The sequence below is a fragment of the Helicoverpa armigera genome, chromosome 3 (assembly GCF_030705265.1).
Source record: "Helicoverpa armigera isolate CAAS_96S chromosome 3, ASM3070526v1, whole genome shotgun sequence".
Classification (NCBI taxonomy): domain Eukaryota; kingdom Metazoa; phylum Arthropoda; class Insecta; order Lepidoptera; family Noctuidae; genus Helicoverpa; species Helicoverpa armigera.
In genome coordinates this window covers 2,571,338-2,585,541 of record NC_087122.1, presented here as the reverse complement: position 1 = coordinate 2,585,541, position 14,204 = coordinate 2,571,338, and the positions used below count along the sequence as shown (strand labels likewise).

The 14,204-nt window shown below is 39.2% G+C and overlaps 3 protein-coding genes across 5 annotated transcripts in view; 2 read left to right on the top strand and 1 right to left on the bottom strand.

Moving 5' to 3' along the window:
- Positions 1-3,046, top strand: part of LOC110383815 (protein bunched, class 2/F/G isoform) — a 136,003-nt gene extending 132,957 nt beyond the window's left edge. For all 3 annotated transcript variants that reach the window (XM_021344724.3, XM_049836291.2, XM_049836290.2), the window contains one exon: positions 1,314-3,046. In XM_021344724.3, coding sequence (XP_021200399.2) covers positions 1,314-1,529 — 216 coding nt within the window. In that variant the 3' untranslated portion in view covers positions 1,530-3,046. The remainder of the gene's footprint in view (positions 1-1,313) is intronic.
- Positions 3,047-4,205: 1,159 nt separating this feature from the next.
- LOC110383770 (conserved oligomeric Golgi complex subunit 3) lies at positions 4,206-13,694 on the top strand. The gene is made up of 11 exons (XM_064043497.1): positions 4,206-4,440; positions 4,755-4,946; positions 5,290-5,416; positions 5,829-5,977; positions 6,425-6,684; positions 7,185-7,403; positions 7,735-7,874; positions 8,931-9,091; positions 9,601-10,245; positions 10,754-10,936; positions 11,498-13,694. The coding sequence occupies exons 1-11, from the start codon at positions 4,291-4,293 to the stop codon at positions 11,759-11,761; spliced, it is 2,490 nt and encodes an 829-aa protein (XP_063899567.1). The 5' UTR covers positions 4,206-4,290; the 3' UTR covers positions 11,762-13,694.
- LOC110383766 (mitochondrial-processing peptidase subunit beta) lies at positions 12,019-13,712 on the bottom strand. The gene has a single exon (XM_021344642.3). The coding sequence runs from the start codon at positions 13,604-13,606 to the stop codon at positions 12,200-12,202; it is 1,407 nt and encodes a 468-aa protein (XP_021200317.1). The 5' UTR covers positions 13,607-13,712; the 3' UTR covers positions 12,019-12,199.
- Positions 13,713-14,204: the final 492 nt, after the last annotated feature.

Sequence of the window (14,204 nt, the reverse complement as noted above, 5' to 3'; positions counted from 1 at the left end):
CACGGTATGTGTGATACTTTGTTTTTATTTCTCTAACTAAACTGTTATGCAACCTTGTATTAGAGCGCCACTTGTGTAATTAGTTACATTCCGACACAGTTTGTTGTTTTTATTTCTGTCGCCCACTACGCTGCTAAGTCTCTTTATTAAGGGCGAAAATTTTCCAATGAAGCTTAATTGGTCAGCGTAAACATTGGTTCACGAGTGTCGTGAACATCCAACTGCTAATGTGTAAAATCTATATTTAGCACTCATACGTAAATCCGTTTTTATATTTGCTCTCAATTTTTCTTCTTTCGAGTTTAAATGTATTACTATTGAAGTGTTGTTTTTAAACGCTAATAATACTTGTGCAGCTAGAAACAAGTCTGTTGTTGTTTAAGACTTCTTATTTGCTCTAATTTATCTCTGACTGCTATATCAATTACTTCGTCAGTTTAAACTTACATCCGCATACTTTCGGCGTAAATTTTTGTTCTTGTGTCTCAGTTGTGTTCAAACGAATTAGGTGCTTTCTCTTTAATTTATAGACAAGTCAACTCTGCACTGCACCGTCTCTGTCTGTTTCTATGTACGAACTAATTAGACCAAAAATCATATTTTTGCACGTATGTCAATACAAGATGTGGAAAATAAGGGCTTTGTTGATATCAATGTAGGTTGTGTCGTTGAGTTCAGGGTGCACGGCCGGCTCGCGTGGCATGGTGACGTGTTCGCCGCCATTTTAAATAGGCCGCGCGCGCGCGCAGACCATCAGTCGCCTGGCAGGACGCGCGAGAGCAACTCCACTGTACTAGTTCGCGAGTTTCACGTTATCGTCAGTCGAGTTTCAGTCGTCGTCAGCGACGCTCATACATTCAGTGACCCTGAACATAACTTTATCAGTCGGTTTAAACATGATCGACGTTGTGCAAAAACCTAGGGATGGCTGCCTGTACGAAATCAGACAGAAAGGACAAAAAGATACCTGTTATGTGGTCGTGCCAAATCCAAAAGTATGTTTCATTTTTAACATTGTTCAACTGTTCTCTTTGATTTTATAAACTTGTTTTTCTGTTCGGCAAAATTGTGTTCGCTGTTGATAACATTACAATCGCGCGATATATCTACGTTTCTAATCGGTTTATAGTTAGTTCAAACTGATATCCTCTTTTGTGTTATGTATTTTTGATATTAAATAATTCTTGATAATATTAGTATCATTATGATAAACTTCTAATCATAATTAGTAAATAATGGTCATAAAATGTGATGACTTGTAAGCTAGTAGATACGTAAAACACAACTAACTGTGACATTTTGCGTTGTTTCAGGATCTGGTTAAGAGCCACTTGATGTTCGCGGTGCGCGAGGAAGTGGAAGTACTGAAGGAGCGCATCGCGGAACTGATGGAGAGGATCAACCAGCTCGAAGTGGAGAACACATACCTGCGCGCGCACGCCAGCCAGGACACGCTGGCGCAGCTGCCGGCGGCGGCGGGCACGAAGCCGCCGGCGGCGCCGCAGGGCCCCCAGCCGCCGGTGTCGTAGGCCGGCGGAGCGGCGCCGCTGAACACGCCCGCCGGCCCCCGCCGGCCCCGGAGGTCCCCGGCCTCGCCCTCGGCGCGCGACCCCGCCCGCGGCACCCCTCCCACGGAGTCACTATGGCTGTGCTATGTTAATTCGTAGGTTAACAAGGAACGAGTGTAAGTACACCGGTCGAGCGCCGAGGGTCGCTGCGCGCACGCGTCGCGCTCTCCTCGTATATCACACAAGTGTCTAGTTAGCGGTGGAGCCCGCCGCACCACCAGACATTAAGCTTCGGATTCATACATATTATATATTTTTCTGTTATTAATATTTAGGGTGCAGAATTACGTGCTAACTGCCATGCTTTTGCTACGCATCTCAGCAACGAGTCTTTAGTGTTTTGATGTACGTCGTGTATATTTTTATTTGGTTTAACGTTAGGTATCGCTATCCACGTAATGTATTCCATTTAAGATAAATGTAAGACGTGTGTTAATATAATAAAATGTAATGAAATAGTTGAATATTCCTATGCATTGAACAAGGACTGTGTGTTAATTTATTATCTATATATTTTTTTAATGTAATTTAAGTTATTTATCACGTTTCTCTGTATGTATACAAGGTTGCATTAAATTGCAAGTGTTCCTGTAGGGCCGATAATAATGATCTGTCGATAGCTATGTACTGAATGACTTGTGTGCAGTTTTCAATTAGTTACTGTTAATTACATATTTACGGTTAAATATAAATGTTTGAATGTATGTTATCCGCAGTCGTAATGTGTAACGTTATACTGAGCAGTCGTATAGAATTAGAATCGTTGCGAGAATGTGACCTCGTGCGATGCTGGCTTTAGTGAATTTTGCACGCTGAAACTGAAAAAATATACTATTTTTATTCCAACCCTATGATAATGGAGGTATATAGTAATTTAACATTGTATTTTTTTAATAATTAAAAATTGTTTGTATATAGTACAAGTTGTAATAGAATTGTGAGTCGGAACGATGTATATAACGAAAGAATGTGATTAAAGGAACCGATTCCGTAGTCTGCCTTCAAAGGTTGGTATCAGATGTTATCGCGAGAGGTATATCTAAACGTTATAATTTAAAATATTCGCTGTATTTAAATAGCTTGATTGTTTAACATTAAACAAGCGAACAAAGTGGCTGGTGACGAATGGATTGTAACTATGTATGGGATGAGACGTGAAAGTCAGGCTCTATGTTTGTTTAAAAGCCAAAGTTAGGAAGGCGTGTCCCAGCGACTGAAGTGTGACTATTTTACCTATAGAGTAGTATTTTGTACAACGCTACTACATATGTATGTGTATAGACGATTTTTGTTAGGTCTTCATAATTATTGTGAATATACAGTAATTTACTCCTAGAAGCATTACTCTAGATCTAGATATGGTAATATGAACTATATTATATACCGAAAATTGTAAATATACTGTAAACAAAAGTCCATTGTAGCTTATGTTGACCAGAAAGGTTCCTCATACCCAATAAATGCAAAACTACTCAAAACATTGTATTATTTGTTATTTACCCTTCACCCACAATCAAATGACAGCAATTCACTGAAAAGGTGTTAATGAAAAAAAGCCTATTAATCAACATAAAAACTATCAGACTACCGAAAGTTAGGAAAATACCTTAATCTGTCACAAAGTAGCTAATTATATGTTTTAAGTGCGTCTTTGATCTACAGAAACACCTTATAATCAAGGAAGTGTACCAGAGTACAGTGGCACATACTAAAGCCATTAGTAGATGCTCCATTTTCATGCAAATTAGTGCTTCATTAAAAACAAAGAAGCGAAAAGGTAACAAAGCATTTTCCGCCCATAACCCGGAAATCCTATGAAACAAAATAGAAAAATAAGTGAAAACAAAAATAGGGCACGAAAATCACTTCCGGCTGGAAGGAACCAAAAGTTCTTCTTTTCTATTCTAGCCTTTATGGCAAATCGTCGATGCCGATGTTAACGATTCTGCCACTGACGAGTGAAATGAGAATGAGCACGTCGTGATGATTATAACAATTCTGAGAAAGATAATAAAACCACAAGTTCAGAAAGCATTATTTACTGTCAAAAATTTTGATCAGGTGATTCTGTTTACAGTAATAAAACAGTTCATCCACCAAAGATTGCATAGGTGTAGCGCCATCTATTGGCAGACGTCAAAGTGCAAAGTAAGAGCTTTTTTATGAACGAAAAATTGAAGACAGATGGCGTTAGCTACGGCATGTCATACTAGTTTCAAACCGTCATTCGTAAAACTGTATAGATGGCGCAGTTTACAGAGAAAGATACTAATTTGTGAGAATGTTATTAGGTATTTAATAAAATCTATTGGGATTTACTATGATTAAGAAATTGAGACCCTGTGAAGTAAAATTTGTTTTAAAAATATTTCTGGAAAGAAATGCACGAAGCGATAAATCACACCTCTTCTACTCGACGCTAGATGGCACTGTCAACCATTCTTAGCAAGTTCTATTAAATTTTAAACCATAGCCAAAACTGATTTGCTTTTTATTTGCCTATCAAATGTCAAATGAACTTCGGTGTTCAACTTCTACTCGCTGTACTGTTTATTAGCATCAAAATCGATTATCCTTGTCTGCCTTGTGTAAAAGTTTTTCATACTTTCTCACTCGCACAAAAGTCATGGAACGCACCTTTTTCGTAAAATACATATGTTCACGTCACAAGCTGTCATGGAGTGTTGATAGAATTTGGTGGAAATTATAAACAATCAGAATTATGGATAATATGAGTTTAAAGGAGATTCAAAGCAAGCTATTGCTATGGGAGTCTGCAGACAATCCCTTAGCACCACTCACGTCGGATCAAAGAGAAGCTATCCTTGATTTAGAGTCTCTAATACTCGGTGTTTCCACGAATTTGGATGATGTTTGTATTTTTTAGTTTTTTATTTAAAATTGTGTCTTATTAAACTGATTTTGGAGCTATGCCACGAGCCTTTGGTCTAAAGTAATTATTGAAAATATCAAGAAGTGATTTTTAAAGAGATTTTTGTAATTTTTCATCGTTTTCAGTTGATCATCTTAGTATAATTTTGTTGTAATGAATTTAGTTTTTCTTGTTTATATACCCAGAAATGTGAGATTATCTAGCATTTACATACTCTAATAAGTGCCCTATAAAATATCCAAATCAAACAGACTATAAAAAAACATTTAAGATATAAAATGCACCTTTTTTAGGACAAACCGGAAGTCATATCAAATGATGAGACAGAAAAGAACAATATTCCCTCTGTGGACACTACATACGACTTTCTGGAGTGGTACGAGAGCTTATGTGATGGTAACCTGAAGGCTGATGATAAACCGTATGAGGCATACCATAAGCAGCTTGATGATAGGAGGAATGAATGTGTTGCGTTGACGGATCAGGTAACATATTTTACTGTTTTTGTAAATACAATAAATATTCATTGAAATTAATAATAAGCATTTTGAATATAATATTTTGAAAATACAACCTCTAGCTAAAATGTCCAGGCTTCAACACTCCTTGAAATTTTTATTCATTATCAATTTTTTATTTAGTATTTGAAATGTCACAACCACTCCCAAGCACCATATTTCAACAATTTATTGGTTTTTTTTGGACCAGTAAAATGAACCAAGAGCTAATCAAATAACAAAAAAATTGCTTAATTTTTTGGAAGTTTTATAAAAATTAAATTACTATTTTGATATAACTGTTCTAACAATGCTGCTTTATATGTTCCAGATTGGTGCCACCATGTCAGACCTGGAGAAACTGTCAGAACAGTACAACTTTGTGTCTAACAAAACAAATGCACTGCACACTATGAGTGAACAGTTGCTTGCTGACCAAAACAAACTCTCTAGTATAGGTACAGTATTATAAATGATCTTATTTAAATGAAAAGGAGTACTTTGTACATAAATTTAACCTACTTGCAAGAGCAGTTAGTAAAATTTGGTCAGACAGCCAGCTTATAGGAAATTTAATTTAGGTGTCCAACAACAATATGACAATAAAAGTATGTAACAATTGGTCAGATTTGAAAAATTGTGCCAGTGTTAAATATCCCATTTATAGATGAAGGCAAAGTATGGGTTACTTTTCATCAGTAATAGATCCCACAGAACACGGGTGAAATTTAGTAAATTAATTATGTAACTCAGAGTCTCCTTAAAAGTAATGTTAGTCATTACTAAGTTGTAATATGTTTACAACTTACTTTTTAACCCATGTATTAAGGAGAATCTTTAAAATAAACCCATACTTTTCTATATTTACAGGTGATGATATCAAAACCAAGCTTCACTACTTCACTCAAGTGGAGCACCTGTCACAGAGGCTGAACAGCACCACCATGTCTGTCAACAGTGAGACATTCTTCAATGTGCTGGCTAAGATAGACGAGTGTCTGGATTATATGAGGACTAATGTGAGTGTTGTTATCATTCATGATCAACATAAGTATTTTTTACCATTTACTTTGAAAATGGAACATTAAAATTCATAGAGTAAACAGTTTTTTTAGGAAAACTGGTGTTTTTGTGTCAAATAACTATGTATTGCAAAGTTGACATTTCATCTTCTCACAGTAGGCTGTTGTTGATATACATATTTTGACTATAGTGAAGTTTCTAGTAGCCAATAGCTGGAGAGTTTGCTACTAAACAAAAATTGTGCTCCTGGAGTAAGCACAAGTTTAACTTAATTTTTAATAAAATAAAAGTTAACAACATGAATAATTTGCCATCTCATAATTTAGTCATATTTCATCTGATCCAACTGCAATAAGAAAGTTTATTTATTTTTTTATTAACCATTTCATTCGCTCCTTTTTACATACTACAATTGCTAACATAAAACAAATTCCATTTTACAGAACAACTTCAAAGAATCGCACACGTACTTAGTAAAGTACCGTCACTTACAAAGCCGGGCTATTTCCCTCATCCGATCCTACGTGACCCACGTGCTGAACCATGCCACAGAACAGATGCTGGCTCCCAAGGACGAGGATCCGAATGACCAGGAAACCATGGACACTGCTTATGCGGTGTACTTTGGGAAGTTTCAGGCGGCTGCGCCTAAGTTGAGGATGGTTATTAGTGAAATTGAGGCGAGGGCTGAGAAGAATGCTGAGTGAGTAACTGGATGTTCATGTTATTTTGTGTTAATTGCAATTGAGGAAGCTTTTTTTCTGTGTCAATGTGCACGGGTAAAAATAGTGAACTTCTTTTTTTATAAATAAGTTGTTGCAGGTCCTAATGCAATTGTAGGAAGTGTGTGGTAGATGCATTTCCAAAAAGTAGGTCCTAAATAAAAATCTACACAAACACAACACAAAACCTAACATTATCTTATCTTATATAAAGCCCCTATCTAATTTCTTATGTTCTGCATATACTTCTTTATATACTCCTTTCTTTTTTCTGATTACCTATATATTTTCATATGTATTCCGTTATATGTTATTCCTATGTACTCAGTTATATGAATACATAAGATGAGTACATAGGAGTAATCTCCTATGTACTCTTCCTATTTATCCACTAAACTATGTGCGTAAGTTTCACTGATAAGTTGTTTGTCTTTGTTATTACATATCTCCAGACTTGATCTTATCTTTAACATCCCCACAGCTACGCATCCCTCCTATCGGACGTACAACGCGAGTACGCATCCCGGCGCTCTCGCGTGGCGGGCGCAGCCACGGGCGGAGCCTTACAAGCCGCGGCCGCACGACAGCTGCGCGACCACTGCTCGCTCGCACGTGCCGCGTGCTCACTGCTCGCACACGCGTGTAGAGACGAGTGCGCGTTGTACAGCCACTTCTTTGCTAACCCATCGCCGGCATTAGAGTAAGTATTGGTAGATAGGTGTATCTGTGCTAGGTGTCAGACTCCAGCTACGTGTCCCTTGGACGTACAAGGCTACAGGTGGGGCAATGCAAGCCGCCGCAGCACGTCAGCTGCGCTCGCAAAAAAAATTATCTTGTCTAGTAAAGCTACACTTGAGCAATAGTTCCTAATGAACAGCTTACTATAAATACTAGTTAGTTACATATTTATAAAAACGAATGTTCAGAAATGAACAGTAACAAGATATTTCCCTTTGCTCTTTTCTACGTGTCAACCAATGCCAACCAACCAGAAACTGTCTACATATTTATGTAGCCTAAATATTTTCCAGAGAGTACCTGCAATCGTTGTGTACGGGACTATACGAAACACTACGGCCTCACATCATACATATAAACCACTTGGAAACTCTCGCTGAACTGTGCGTCATACTCAGAGTGGAAGTTATTGAAGAACAAGTCAATAATGACCGTAAGTATTTTTAAACTACATTTTTTTCAGAGTATAAAAAGTAATGCCGCAGGAGACAGTTATCTTTTATGTTTTTAAATATAATTATAATTTATTAATAAGCTAGTATTAAAACTCTCCTACTTCTTCTTTAAGCTGTGCCCCATAGGGTCCATATTGTCACTAATCTAAATGTACCACCTGTTATAACATATGGAATGCTAATAAAGAATCGAGTATCTATACGAAAATTATTAAGAGGAAAACATTGTTTGTAATGGATAAACTCAAAAACTAATGGCCCGATTTTAAAATTTCTTTCACCATTAGAAAGGCATATTATCCGTGAGTAACATGGGCTATATTTCATCCTGTTATGGGCAGGAGTCCCCACGGGACGCGGGTGAAACCGCGGGAAAACACAGCTCAAAATAATAGTAACACGCGGCCAAAGTCGCGGATATAAAATAAGTAAAAAGGGTATATAAAATAAGTACCCAGGTAGAGGTAGAAGAGGAAGTGTCTAGGAGGAGTAATTAAGTGAAAATACAGGGTAGTATATAAGCGAGTACACACATCTGTATGGGTGGGTACCGATCAGCACAGGTATAATATTTCAATATAATCCTATTCACTCACTTATAATGAAACAGGTTGTAACTTATCGGTGCCGACTAAGTACCTGGACCGTACCATACGGGTTTAATTTTGATTGTCTTTAAGGACAGATTCACCTGTTTCTTTATACGAGTCAACACTGTACCGATCGGTACTGATCTGTACAGATTTGTCTGTACCGGAAACCTGTTTCTTCATGTAAGCACCCTAACACATTATCGTGCGCAGTCCTCGGGCGCGTGAGTAGCGCGGACTTACGTACTCCTTGGGCCACTATCCCCGCCGCTCACTACTGTGTCTGGGTTATGGTGCGTCTACACGGTGCAAGCAGTTTGGTGCGCAGCGCAGGTTACATGCATTGCACCGTGTAGACGTACACTAAACGTCGTGGCTCGGGCCGACTTTCTTTTATATAGTTTTTTTTATTTTTATTAATATCATTCCTCTCCCCACTTGCAGCGGTCCGCCTGGCGGCACTGGGCCAGTGTGCCCTGGCGCTGCTGCAGGACGCGCAGGAGCGGCTCGTGTTCCGCGCGCACGTGCACCTCCGCGCGGACGTGCTGCTGTACCGCGCCGCGCCCGGGGACCTCGCCTACCCGCACAAACTGCTCATGATGGAGGTCAGTGGGGGTGTCATCTGTCTAGACTTTAGGCAAATGTCTTAGGGTAGGTTAAAGGATGGAACAGTGTTTTGCAGGAAGCGACGTATCGACAGAAACTGCTCATAATGGAGGTACGTGGGGGTGTCATCTGCCTAGCCTTTGACAGCTACCTTGGAGCCGGTTGATGGTCTAACTGGATGCAGCTGAGTACCAGAGTTTTACAGGAGCCACTGCCTATTTAATCTCCTTTACCGAGTTGTTTGGGCAATCCGACACCTCTGGTAAATGTAGTTGTATGGAAAAAATGTAAAAATTACAGGGAAAGACACGATATATAACAAGACCTCACAACTAGTTTCTATATGGACCGTCATCGATTCCACGGACCCACCGTGCCATACATTTACCTTTGATCGATCGACCTTTTCGACTGTTTCTTACCCATGTGCTCCTCAATACAATAAAATCTACAAAATCGTGATACAACAACAAAACAAAAATAATAAAATTCTTCATCTCTTCCACAGCAAATCGCGATGTCAATCCAAGAGCAATCCCTCAAGCGAAGCGACTCCCGCAACTCCATGATATCTGACATATCCGCCACATCACAAGAAGTTGCCAACATCAACGTGGAAGCCCAACGAAGACCCCAAGCCTCACCAGCTGACCTTCACGGCATGTGGTACCCAGGAGTCCGAAGAACATTAGCAGCATTATCAAGATTATACCGCTGTCTTGAAAAGAAAGTCTTCCAGGGCCTAGCTCAAGAAGCTATCTCCCTATGTGTCCAAAGTGTTGACAGTGCTGCAAAACAAATATCAGCAAACACAACTAATATAGACGGGGAATTGTTCCAAATAAAACATTTGCTGATCTTAAGAGAGCAAATCGCACCCTTCCAAGTTGACTTTATAGTAAAGGAAACGACTTTAGACTTTAGCAATATGAAGAATGCTGCTTATGGTCTTATCCAGAAGCCAAGACAGATATTCTCGTTAAACAGTAATAATGCTTTGTTAGAGTTCTTGTTGGAAGGTACTCCGATGGTGAGGGAACATCTCTTGGACTCCAGAAAGGAGGTTGATAGACAGCTGAAGACTTGTTGCGAAACTTTCATCAAAAATGCTACGGAAATACTCGTTGGACCCATGATTGCGTTTATTGAGAAGGTAAGCAAGTGACATATGTCTCGAAATTGCAAAATACTTAACTGAATCTAAAACCTAGTTCTTACCAATGAGAAAATAGGTACCACCTAACGGGCACCCCCGTTGTTAAAGGGTTGGTGGTTGCACCCAGTTGCAGCCGATATAATTAAGGAAGGCTACTCCGAGTCACCGAGTTTTGACCGAAGATAATACCTAGGTGGACTAACCTAGGGCTTTAGCCATAACAAATATAATATTACGTCGTCTTAGAATGAAAACCTCGGAAATGCATTTTTTCTCAATATTTTTTTATTGCGTTTCTTGGAAGATAATCGCAAAAAACATCCTATACTGATGTTCATCCAGAAAAGTTGTCTCTTACACTAACGAGGTTTTCACTCTAAGGCGTCGATTAGAGAAGTTAATGCTCATACAGTTGACGACCTAGAATGCTGAATAGACTTGATTAGAGCTGCTAGATTTTTATTAACTCTCTTATTACGTCTTTTACCCAAGCTCCCTTCCTCAGGCAACAGCATTCACCCCCATAGAGCAACTGAAGACCCAGCCGTGGGCCACACCAGAAGAGATGGCGGCCGCCGTGAAAGAGGCTCAGAAGAAGATACGAGCCCACCTCGCACCGCTGCAGCGATCCATGCAGCTGTACCTAGCTAATAAGGAGACCGAGTTTATATTGTTTAGACCTATTCGGGTTGGTATTATAACTTTAAATTTTAACTTTTTTTGTTGTTAACTTGATCTACGATAGGCTAGTTCAGGCTAGTATACTGTGTTCAAAAGTCACTCGAAAAAGGGATTGGCGATCTTTAAGCTCAGTTTTTAGGATTAATGTGGACTATTTATAGTTTCTCCTAATCTATTTATTTTCCAAATTTTTAACAATATCTTTTTTCTCCACATCTGAGTGAACAAGGATTAGCACACTTGTATGTATCTTTACAAGTAATAAGAAGTGTAAGGCAAAACTAAATATGGTTATAAATAGATTTTCGAGTGTTCGTTCTCTAGCACCTTATACTGAGTACATACAACGTGACTACGCCACATCGATCGATACTCAGATGCAGTGTCACGACGCTTTCGGTCACTGACCTAATTCGGAACTCTCGCCAATGCATTTTGAAACTTGCTTTTCACATTTTTAACTTGATGACTATGTTTTCAGTCGGATTCTTTTGATAAACAGTAGGTACGTAAGATATTTTCCTGCTTACAAAATACAACGTATAAAATTATCCTGTCTCATTTTCAGAATAACGTCGTAGGCTACTTCCTACAAATTGAACAGCTGCTTACCAACGCTGGTTACACGGACGAAGACGCTCTCATCGTGGCCTGTCCTACCCCAGAACAGGTGTCTGTCTTCATATCCTCGGCCAGCCTCATCAGCCATAGTGAACCAGTTCAGCCGTATGGTAGCAAGATCAAGCCTACTGTTATAAGGAAACCTAGTGTAACTAGTGTTAAGGAGAAAGAGGAAAATACGGGTGTGGAAGCTAGTAATGTTACTATTTAGACTCGTAAATGAAGAGGTTAAATGAATATGTACTATAGTTATAATTGTATTGTATTTATTATGTTAGTGTTGAATGACACAGTAGTGTGTATAATATTGGATTTTATTGTGAAACTCCCTTGTCAAGCTTGTGTTAGCTATCAAAGGGCAGCCATAACCAACTTGAATTTATTTATTTCTTGAATGTTATTGTTTATGCCTACTTGATTATTAAAATATGAATTTTTATCCAATATAGAAATAACAAAATACGAATTATGTTTATTTACATGTTTATTTCTTATTCTTCTATAATAAATACAAATTCCACCAAGAACATTGTGTTTTATTACAATAAAACAACAGACATTGGGAGAAAAATGTTTAATGCGTTTTTTTCCGATCTTAACTGATTTAAATAATGTTTAATTGTTTCTATTAATGTACAACTACAATTGTTTACACCCTAAGCCAGTACATTCCAGCGCGGATCCTAGTGTAGTCTGGAAGTGCTTCAGTGGGCCCGACAGTGGCCACGGCAGGGCAGCGGTCATACAGGTACTTGTAGCACACATCACGCACGTTCTGCACGGAGACAGCTTCAATACGGGCATCCAACTCATGGATGGGGATGCGGCGGTTGTAGCACAACATTTGACGACCAATGTCTTCACACACAGGGGTGGTGCCGTCCAGCTGGAGCAGCATGTTGGTCTTGAGGAGGTTCCTGGCACGCTCAACCTCACCCTCAGTGACTGATGTGCAGAGCTTCATCCACTCCTTCTGGACATTGTACAACATATCTTCCAACTGCATGGGTTCAGCTACAAAGTAAATGCCCCAAAGTCCAGTATCCTTGTAGCATGTGTTGAAGGACTGGAAGCTGTGGCAAAGATTGCCAGCAGAGGCAGCACGGGCCAGGTAGGAGGCGTTGTTGACACCACCACCCTGGGAACGGTCCCAAGCTCCGATAAGAGTGTTGGCAACCATCAGAGGAATGTTGTCAGCATCAGTCCATCCTGCACCCTCTACAGCAATGGCAACATGAGCCAGGGGCATGGAGTCATCACGCACTCTGATCTCAGAGCCAGTGTAACGGCATGGGCTCAGCTCTACATCAGATACAGTGTTCTTGAGGCCACTGAAGTGCTTGTTGGCAAGGTCGACCAACTTCTGGTGGTCAACTCCACCAGCTCCAGCTAGAACAATGCGAGAAGGCTGGTAGTGGGTCTTGATGTAGTTTTGAAGGTCAGCCTTGGAGATCTTCTTGATGTTCTTGGTAGGTCCTAAGATGGTCTGGCCCAAGGGTGTGCCTTGGAAGGCAGTGGCATGAAGGTGATCAAATACAACTTCTTGTAGGTTACTTTCAACATCTTGCATTTCGCGGAGGATGACACCTCGTTCTCGTTCGATTTCGGGCTCTGCGAGCGAAGAGTTCTGAATAATGTCAGCAAGGATCTCAACGGCGGCTGGTACGTCGTTAGCAAGGCATTTAGCATAAAACACGGTCTGTTCCCGAGAGGTGTACGCGTTCAAGTGAGCACCCATGTTTTCTACGAGTAGTTCTAAGTCGGTTTGCGACCTCTTGCTTGTACCTTTGAACGCCATGTGTTCAAGAAAATGAGCGACTCCATTGTTTTTGGAGTTTTCGTACCTGGATCCGGCGTCAATCCACAGTCCTACGGTGGCGGTCGCAGCACCGGAATCTTCAGACGCAACGCGGATTCCATTATCTAACACTGAGAGTTTTGTTGGTGGGACGTTGACTAATGCCTCCTTGTAACCTGCGGCTGTGGCTGTGGCCAAACAACGCACCTGATTGCCCTGTTTTGAGACTAATCTCAAAGTAGTCGCCAACTTCAACATTTTTGCTGTGATTCTGATCCTTTATATTATAAATTTTTGCTCGCAGATTTACGTAATAAATGGGCAATAGTTCCAAGACGTCAAAAAAGGTTGAAGTGAAAATGTTGCCATAGTAATTTTACAGTAATCTACTTTTCTTGGATTTTTCCTGAATCAAATAATTATGATTGCTTTATTTTTATTTTTCTACCAGATTCTATATTAAATAATTATTTATTAATTAATATAGAGCATTCAGACGTCTTTTTCAAAAAGTTGTACATTGCGGAGAGAGTAAAAAGAGAGTACATTGCGGAGTATATAGTAATAAAGAATAGCTGTGTTTACAAAAAAATTATAATGAGGGTTGCAGACATGCCCCTGGTTTAATTTCTTGCAGAATAAAGAAAAAAAATCATTTTCAATGTAAATTGCCAAGATTATAAATCGTACTCTTTTAGTAGAATTAAAAGTTTTCTTTTATCACTAAAAAATACTTGCCACCAAATATTTAGTTCTAATTTATTAATCTCTCACGTATCTTTCATTAAAAATTACCTAAAATAAATAATACATAATTATATTAAATACAAAATAAATTAATGTAATGTAACTGGAC

Bases quoted from the DNA above. Each gene is read 5' to 3' on its own strand.
- LOC110383770 (XM_064043497.1), top strand. From the start codon at position 4,291: ATGGATAATATGAGTTTAAAGGAGATTCAAAGCAAGCTATTGCTATGG. The intron at 4,441-4,754 runs GTTTGTATTTTT...CACCTTTTTTAG, and splicing joins TTTCCACGAATTTGGATGAT to GACAAACCGGAAGTCATATC. The intron at 5,417-5,828 runs GTACAGTATTAT...CTATATTTACAG, and splicing joins AAACAAACTCTCTAGTATAG to GTGATGATATCAAAACCAAG.
- LOC110383766 (XM_021344642.3), bottom strand. From the start codon at position 13,606: ATGTTGAAGTTGGCGACTACTTTGAGATTAGTCTCAAAACAGGGCAAT.